The sequence below is a fragment of the Morus notabilis genome, unplaced genomic scaffold (assembly GCF_000414095.1).
Source record: "Morus notabilis unplaced genomic scaffold, ASM41409v2 Scaffold698, whole genome shotgun sequence".
In the NCBI taxonomy this organism is placed as follows: domain Eukaryota; kingdom Viridiplantae; phylum Streptophyta; class Magnoliopsida; order Rosales; family Moraceae; genus Morus; species Morus notabilis.
This window is the reverse complement of record NW_010358448.1, coordinates 22190-31338: the sequence shown is the minus strand read 5'-3', so window position 1 is coordinate 31338 and position 9149 is coordinate 22190. Positions and strand designations below refer to the sequence as shown.

Below are 9149 nucleotides of genomic sequence, written 5' to 3'. Positions count from 1 at the left end.
ATATATATATATATATATATATAACGTCAAAGGCATGTTTTCAGGAAAAAAAATAAAAAGCCATTGCTTACGCTCAAAGTTATTTGAAAAAAAAAAAAAAAAAAACTACTAGAAATCTATAAGATGTAAAAGAACTTCAAATAAATAAAGTTGACTTTTCTATTCTCAAACAACAAACTTAGGATCGAGAAGAAAATAAACGGCCTTAGAGAATCGATTAATTTATAGATGATGAGCATTATATGAAATGTTCACTTGTTCTTGAACGCTAATACAACCAGATTAGAAACGGAACCCTACTTGGGTGATTAGTCATTTTTTCAAAGTTACTAAACATTATATACCTAAAGATCGTAGGAGTGAAAGCCATGCCACACGTAAGCATATCAGCCATAGCATGACTAAAGACTGAACAGCATTGCAAGAGAAAATCTAGATGCACACCTCAGCATTGTGTTCATAGCCCCCAAGTGTAGTAAATTTGTCTTCTACAAGTTTTTTTGTATGCTCAATCATTTGTCGACCTTCACAAAGCAGCAAATCCATGTGATCAAGCATAACTCAATAGAAATTTTCTTTCAGAACATTCGGAGGATAATTAATTAGTTCACAAAGTAATTTATACCGTAGCTTGTAACACTTGAAGAGATCTCTAGACATGGTAACTGAGCAACAGTAGCTCCAGTAAACCCATACACAGAATTTGCACTTATCTAGAAGGACAAGAACGTCATCAAGTTTAGAGCAGAGAAAATAAGATAAGGAGCTCGTTTAATTACATCTTAAAACCTAAAATACCACAAAAAAAGGGAAGATTAAATGAAAGTATACTTTTAATGCTAGCTGTCGGCCATCTAGCACTGCCTTCTCAAGGGGATCCTTTGCTTCCTGGAACATAAAAATAAAAGGAAAATAATAGAAGCAATAAGTAACGTTATAAGCTACAAATAAATGAATTAACTGAAAAGGCAAACAAATAAACTAAAATGAAGAAACAGAAAACAACTGCATTGAATTACTGAAACGAGTAATGACCTTTAAGTCTGCTTTTGCCCTTTTACGAGCAGCTAAAAGTTCTTCAAGGATTTCAGGAAGTATTCCCTGAAACAAAATCATTATAGATTCCGTTTTATTTCATCATTTCAAGCTACGTGACATTCACAAAATAATTATTTCAAGAAGCGCTGTCTTTAAAACAAAAGGAAAGGAAGAAAGACAAAAATTTTAATTACGTTACTAGAAGACTTACCTTTTGTAAACTTGACTTAACAAATGTTTCACCAGAGGGAGTTTTGTTAACGCACTCTAGAGGGAGATTGAGTTTACGTACATCTTCAGGTGTCACCTTCAAACAGAGAAACAAGAGGTTAAAAAACTCCTGCCAAAGCCTCTCAATTTTGGAAGAGACTGCATTTAACAAGCTTAAAAATAAATAAATGGATGAGGAAAGTATGAAAATTGTAAGAATATTTACCAAAGTGCAGTAACATAAATTATACGCCATCATAATTGATGGATACAGAGATGCAAAATCCAATGTTGCAATAGGTTTTTCGTAAAATCCCGCTTTTGCCTCCAAAACCTGAGGTTTATAAATTTCACAACAAAATTATAAGATGCATGAAAGAAACAGGGGTGAGAAAAAAAGGCCTCAATGTCTAGCTAAAAATTGAAACCACAGTTAATGGAGACAATTTAGAGCCTCTACACTTTCACCAAATTCATAAATTTTCTTCAGAATTCATGGTAAGATTGTCTTGTTAGTTTTACCTCAAATCCCAAAATATTAATCAAGGCCACAACACAGAATCTTCAGTAAAGCATATATAGTCCCTCCTACAAAAGCAAGCATGAAAATGCTGTGTTCAGCAGCACAAGGACAGAAGTGGAACTTACAGTGGCACCTTCATATGTTCCTTGTTCTGATCCAGCCTGTTTGGCGTTTGGAATAACGAGGTTTTTTTGTTTTGCCTTCCTAAGAAGTTGAGAAAGCACCTGGAGGCAGCAAATTAAAATCCTAAAGTCTACCAATTTTATCATTTTGCACAGTTGTCAAAGTTCATTATCGCCAAAATTTTCATACTGACCTTAATGCTTTGCCCTCTCGATAGAAGAAAAGAGATGGGAACACCTGTAACTCGAGCCATCTCCACATAATTGTAAATGTACATCAGTTTGTCCAAAAGCCTCTGTGGAAGATAAGCATCCTGAAAGGAAATACAATATAGGCTTATTTTTGTCACTTTTTTTAATGACCCATAAATCCTCTAACCCCTCTCAATGCATACTCGAAGTTGAAAACTGGAGTCTTCAACAAATCCAACAATCTTTTTGAGGCTTGAAACTTTGTAGTTATTCACTAGGTCGGTGGGACTGAGGATTAGAACCCTAAACAATGAGGGAGCAAACCAACAGATCAATTGACCACTTGGGTTTTTTTTTTTTTTTAGTGTGCTTTGTTTATTCCAGTTTCAATGGTCCTCTGTGTACTATCTTGGGAACTTATTGTCCTCAGATTTTTATTTTTTTATTTTTTTATTTTCTATGTAACTTTCTTTACTTCAATAAAATTTTGTTTCTACAAAAAAAAAAAGAAAAAAAGAAAAAAAAAAGAAATGCACCTTCAGACAATATACGGCGAGTCGCCTTCTGGTTTCCGCATTCCCATTCTGGAGATCAGAAATTATTGAGTGGTGCACATCCTCTTTCTGTGTAGAAAAAATCAACGGATAAACAATGTTTAACACAAAATATATCAAGCTAAAAATAAAAGAGAAGGAAAACGATAATTTTTCTTATTTTGATGAGGTGCGGTTGGTGATGAATCATCATGGAATACCAACCTCATTCAACAACCTAATTGCTCTATTTATCATCAATAAAACTTAAAAAGACGTTGCCAAAAAAGTAAAAACACATTTTGATGCAATTGCATGCATCTGTGATACGCAATAAACCTATTAATAAGAGAGTTGTATGTACTACTAATAGCAGATGGAACCCAAAGCCTCACCTGCTCAGAAAGGAAATGCGCCGAGACAGAGTTCAAAGAGTATGAACTCAATTTATAATCCCGTTGCATAGCCTACAATTTAAAAAAAAAAAATTAAAAAATAATAAAAAAAAAGACTACAAACTGATTGAGATGCCAATAGAGCATTATGAACAGAGACCTTGTTGACCCATGAAAGTGTAGCTGCAAAGAGAATAAGAGATGCTATGGAAAGAATAAATAGACAAAAAAGAACCTGGAGCAAATCAAATTGGACTCTCCCTTCAATTGTTACTTCTTTGCTCTCCCGGGTCCCATACTGTCTGTAAACAAGCCAAATGTTATTAAAAGTGGTTCAGGAAAGAAAAACAAAACAAACAAACAAAAAAGAAAACTTTAGAAAATTCACATAACAGATCCATGTGGCCGTAAAATTACTGCAAGAGGTTGTAGAGACAATCGCATTATTTTTTAGTGGGCATGTAACATACTCATGGATCTTCAGTTACTTTGTTTTAATTAATAATGATGTAAATGAAAGCTCCCGATTGTCTTCAGTTCCAACACAATCCTAAATTAGAGGAAATAATTACCAAGGTTTATAATTTCTGATAATAGCGTCAACCTATCTAAACTTTGGGGAGTGTATACACAATTGAGCTGAAGTAATTTATTCTTATTGTAGTAAATATCACCTTGAAGAGAAGGTGGTATCTTTGACACGAACCCTACTGTTTCTGATGCGACCCAATATTGGAAATTCTGATATTCCCAAGGTCTCTGCTCTCTGTGTACCAAAACATTACATTCAATTATCTCAGCAGCAAATATGACCAAATATGCTCACATACAAAATGGCATTTTGACTAGACTCAGATATTCGTTCCAAAACCTGGGGCTACATTTGGATAGCAGGAAGGAACCAGGATTGCCAAATTGTAGTTTTGTTGTTAAAATAGGCATATGCCAAAAGTATGGGTTGATTTTATGTTCTGGAGTGAAATAAAGAATTCAATTCCTCTTGGTCACCTTTTCCTAGTAAGAGTAGGAATCTCATACCGGAGAAGAGACGTGGGATATAAGATTGATCTAGCATTGTATTGCCAAATATCCTACTCCCAGGATTTTCAATCTACATACACACATACATATACATTCGTACAAAATATATATAATACTCCCCACTCTGTGGTTTTGTTCTAGAAATTGTTAGGGTGTATGCTGTTTTATTATACTTGTTGGTTTAATGTCAATCATGTTTTTAGGTGATCACAGGCATCTTGCTCAGGAATTTAGAACAGATTAAAATATGATCTGCCATCAAAACTAAAGCTTAATGATGAGTATTACAATAAATAGAGAATTTTACTGTGAAAACCTGCATAGAAACAGCAGGAGATTAAAATAAATCAGTTACCTCTATGAGATATGGCGTATCAAATTTGCAAATGTTATAACCAATAATGATATCAGGGTCAACTTTATTAATAAAATCCTGTAAGAAAAAAAAAAATTTCAGACTCTAAACTTAAATGCAAAAATCAACAAATAAAAATAAATATCATCTGCTACAGAGTACAACAACTTCTATGCATGTTCACCAAAATAAGATTTCATGAAGCCTGAACTAACAAACATCATGCATAAGCTTAAAATAAATCAAACAAAAAGACAGACAGATAGTATAGCGCTAGAGCAACCAACATTAGAAAAGAAATGGAAAAAAATCCTCTCCTATAGATCCTTTTAGTAACTAATGAAGATCAATCAGGCAAGATAAAAACGATTCAGTCCTTGAGAACGGTTTATTCATGCGACAAAATACCTTAATAGAACAGCAACAGTTTTCTTTTTGTAAAAATAAGTAATAAAAAACAATACCCTCCAAGCTAACAAGACTTCTCTTTCCGTATCAAAGGACATCACGTCCACACCAACTATAGGAGCACATGATTTAAGGGTCATGACATTACGGATAAATGGCTGGCTCTCTCCCTGTAAAGTAACTAGATTGGCAACCTATGAAAGAAAAAAACAAAAAAGGAACAATTTCAGTATTATTTTTTAAACAGAGTGACCAACACACTGGGCAGTTAGCAAATTTTTGGTTCACTAGATGAGATGAACAGGTCCGACCTGGATGACAGGATCATGGCCAGGCTCAGGAAAATGACCTTTACGACCAGCACATTCAATGTCAAAACTCAATATGCGAAAAGGAGCCATCTTTGAAAATTCTGCTTCTGGTGTATGGCTGATCAGTTCCGAATATCTAAGAGCAATTGTTAAGGAAAGGTATATCAGGAATGAAGCATCTTTTTCTGCACAATGATAATCAAATCAAAGAATACAACAAAAACAAAGGAGTAAATAAGTAATACAAAATCAAGACAGAAACAAAATCAAAAGGGAAAAGCAATATGTGCATGTGCCTGTCTGAGCAACATCCTAACAACTCAATATTTAAAAAAGACTGAAGTGTCTATAGACTGGCTCGAAGACAAAACCCAGAAAGAAGTTTATCCTAAAAGATTATACTATTTGGTCCGAGCCGTATAACCTCCCCAGACAACATATTTTCAAAATACCACCACTCTTTTACTTGTTCCAAAACCCGTAACCTTTTCAGTGAATAAAAATGTACAAAATGGAGGGAATGCCAACTCGAACCCTAGCTCTATCAGAATCTCCACCACAGATCTCAGCCACTTTATGGGGAGAAAAAAAAATGGTCAACACTCGTCAATCTTGCGACATGTAAGACACCATGAAGATGGAATCTAAGCACAAGGTTTCCTTGTTTGAGCCAAATCATGAGCTACCAACCATAGAAACGCCAGAAGTTATATGGGCACATTAGATTAGCAAGCCAAAGAAATTATAAGATGCATCATGCAATATAGTCCTATCATCTTTAAGGATACAGACAATCAAATTCTAGCTGGCAGTATGACAAAGTTTTTGCTGTCTTCTTGTATTTTCCAGCAGGTACTTCAATCCAGTTGCCACCAACTACATTGCAATCAATCATGAAACGAAGAGCAAAAAGAACATTGCTTTCATACGTCATAAAGCTCTTCGTACCCAATCCATCAATTTGTATGCCTCTATCAAGTATACCTGCCAATCAATTTGAGCATTAGGCCCAAAAGCAGCATAAAATTGGCATACTTCAATTCACTACAGGCTATGTGATACAGTATTAGATCACAAAATAAAAACCGGGGACAATGAGATGAAGTTATACTTTGCTCTCCACATAAATTTCTCACTAAGAGCAGTACATGTATCCAAAATACTACACCATAGAGAGTAGAAGAACACAATATATATACCTATACATGTATTTATATATATTTAACGTATATATTATGCACATCCAAGAGTAAGCTATCCGTAACCTTTAAAAGAAAAAAAAAAGAGTAAAACCATCCTTTTCTTAAAAGTAGGCAATTCAAAAGCAAAGTGAAATTCAAAAAACACAAACTCAAACAAAAAAGCCAGCATCTCCCGACCATGTATATCAGTAAGTAACTGCACATGAATAAAGGTAAAAACTTTACCACGACAGCTGGCAACCATTGTAGGAAGAGCAACAACAATTTTGAGAAAAGGGTGAGAATTCTGCTGCTGATAGTACATTATACTCCTCTTCTGGACCATCTCGATACGGCGAATGAATTTGGGTACCTTGCTGTTCCTATTCATCTCCCTCATCCTTCTCTGAAACATTATGGATCAAAAGGACAATTAATCACATTAAGCTGGTTAAATATAGTAATCTGCTCCGGTAAAGTGGAAAAAACCCAATACCTCCAGAATTTGATGAAAGTGGGAGATATCATCAGGTCCCATTCCAGGTGGGCAGCTGATGTAGAAGTACGGCTCAAATCCATGCACATTACAGCAGACACTATGTCCTATAGAAAACGGAGAAGTTATAGTAAATAAACCTTTTTTTTGTATCGGTAAAATGCTTGATTTACAAATAATAAAGAAAATGTTCGAATTTACTTGGTAATTATAAGATTTACCAACTATTTTAGTTGGTCCATATGAGATTCACCCATTATTAGTCACTAGCTATGAGATTTACCTAGTCAATAAATTTGAGATTTACAAACATTGCCATTTTGTCAGCTTGAGAAATTCCGTCATTTTATAAATTCCCTCTAAAAACTGGTTCCAAAATCACCCTTGAAAACAAAAAATTACGATAATTTAGATGGAATCATCTCTACAATCATTACCATTGGCATGGTTTAAATAAAGCACAAATCACATCCACAGATTAGCTCTTAAACACTTGCACACATATGAATTTCATGCACTAAGAGATAATTAGACCTAGTCTTTTCTCCGCCAAGAATACTACTTTTATATGGTAAAGTCGGTAACAACGAAAAGTCTATAAAAAACCAAAACAAAATGAAAAGTTAACATCTTTCAGTTTTGTTGAAGTGCTACAAGATACCCTTAACATAATTACAAGAGCTCCCTTATGCTAAAGCCATTTACAGAACATGTAAAAGACTTAAAAATGAGCAAGATTTCTACCAGAATTCTATCCAACTCTATTTCTAGTCATCCTAGGCCAAACGCTTGGCCACCATATCCTTTTCTCTTTTAAACTATTTTAGTCAACTTCTTGTATGAAGAAAACAAATTTACCAGAAGTAGTGTAGCTTCCTTTTCAGCTCAAACAAAGCGCTCTTTTTGTATAGCTAAATTTAGTGTCATTTTTACAAAGTCTAGGAGTTCAGAAGTAAATTAAAAAAGAAAATGACACAACTTTCTCAGTAAACAAACATCAACATAACAGAAAATGCATAATAATAACTCACCTTCTCTCGTAACTCCAAAGATTCTGATAATGGCGGCTGGTCCCAAAGAATTAGGCAGCAATTCCCGGTGGCTCTCCCCAATCACATAATCAATCTCCAACTGCTGAAAAACTGCAATCGACAAAATCCATAAACCAGACCAAATCGAAAATTTCCACGAACCCTAGGGCGAAATGCAATTAGCGCCAAACAAGCACAATGCAAGAAAGGAAATTTGGGAGAAAAACAACAAACTGACCAACGTTGCGCGAGGCGGAGGCGTAGTCATCGGAGAGAGGAGGACGGGCCCATCGGGAGAGGCGGGAGGCGAGGGCGTGGCGCTTGTCGAGGTCACGGAGGATAAGGGAGTCCTCGTCCTCCGGGAGGAGGGTTTCGTCGAGGAAGACGTCCTCATCGACGAACTCGTCCTCCTGCGAGGCCGCTTGGTGCTTCGGAGGATTCGCCGGCGACGGCTGCGGCGGCGGCGGTGGGCGTTTTCTTCCGCCGTTGTTCATCTTTCTCTTTCTCTCTCTTCGCCGGAGATGGTTTGAGAAGCGCGAGCGAGTGAGTAGAAATGAAATTCCCGCCAGTTTTGAGGTTGGGTATTTATTTACAAGGGGTTCTGATCAGGTGCGTTGCACGTGAGGCTGTGGAGGATATAGGAATAGTTTTACATTTGTATACCTTACATTTCAAGACTATCAAAAAGTTAATGCCCAACAGTTTGAATTGTTGCAATTTTTTTTAAAGGGAAATTTCATTTATACTAAACAGTAGTATAATGTGAATAAGTATAAGGCATAATTCTCAATTGAGACTTAATTAAGTTCAATGGATAAATTATATGTTAGTAGACCGAAAATGAGAATTATCTCGATACGGGTTTGTTCTTTTAGAGTGTGGTTAGAGTGTAAGTTTTGAGTTAAATTTAAATTATAATTTGAAATAAAATTATAATTTGAGTTTGTATTTAGTTGTATAAATTTGAGTTATGGTTTAAGATGAGAAATTTTTTGAGTTGTGTTTAGGTATTTAATAAGACTTGAGTTGTGAATATTGAGGAGAGAAAAAATAAACGTTGAGGAAAGTGCTTTTTAGATGAACAAACACTCGGCCAGGCCCATTTCATGGAATACTGGGCATTTAATACAGCCCACCAGCTAAACTGATCAGCTGTCATCATCATCGTCTTCTTCTTCTCTCTCTCTAGTTCACAGCTAACACTTTACAGCAACCACTGCATTGATAACGTTCCTACTAAACGACAGTCGACAAACCACCATTATCCTCTCCGGTGCCATTCATGGTGATCCAATGTCGCTGTTTCTAAGAAA

At 35.5% G+C, this 9149-nt stretch overlaps 1 protein-coding gene across 1 annotated transcript; it reads right to left on the bottom strand.

The window, feature by feature from the left end:
- Positions 1 to 432: 432 nt before the first annotated feature.
- On the bottom strand, positions 433 to 8366 carry LOC21403563 (DNA polymerase delta catalytic subunit). The gene is made up of 20 exons (XM_024161963.1): positions 8075 to 8366; positions 7837 to 7947; positions 6806 to 6912; positions 6556 to 6715; positions 5917 to 6112; positions 5129 to 5264; positions 4874 to 5011; positions 4410 to 4487; positions 3688 to 3779; positions 3249 to 3315; positions 3014 to 3085; positions 2622 to 2708; positions 2088 to 2207; positions 1897 to 1995; positions 1475 to 1582; positions 1250 to 1345; positions 1036 to 1101; positions 832 to 888; positions 626 to 713; positions 433 to 524 (listed from the first exon to the last, which is right to left on the bottom strand). Exons 1-20 carry the CDS (start codon positions 8328 to 8330, stop codon positions 433 to 435), a joined length of 2226 nt encoding a protein of 741 aa, XP_024017731.1. The 5' UTR covers positions 8331 to 8366.
- Positions 8367 to 9149: the final 783 nt, after the last annotated feature.

Coding starts and splice junctions, on each gene's coding strand:
- LOC21403563 (XM_024161963.1), bottom strand. CDS start 8,330: ATGAACAACGGCGGAAGAAAACGCCCACCGCCGCCGCCGCAGCCGTCG. Junction 3,780..4,409: donor ATACGCCATATCTCATAGAG/GTAACTGATTTA, acceptor TTTGGTACACAG/AGAGCAGAGACCTTGGGAAT. Junction 889..1,035: donor GGGCAAAAGCAGACTTAAAG/GTCATTACTCGT, acceptor TTTATGTTCCAG/GAAGCAAAGGATCCCCTTGA.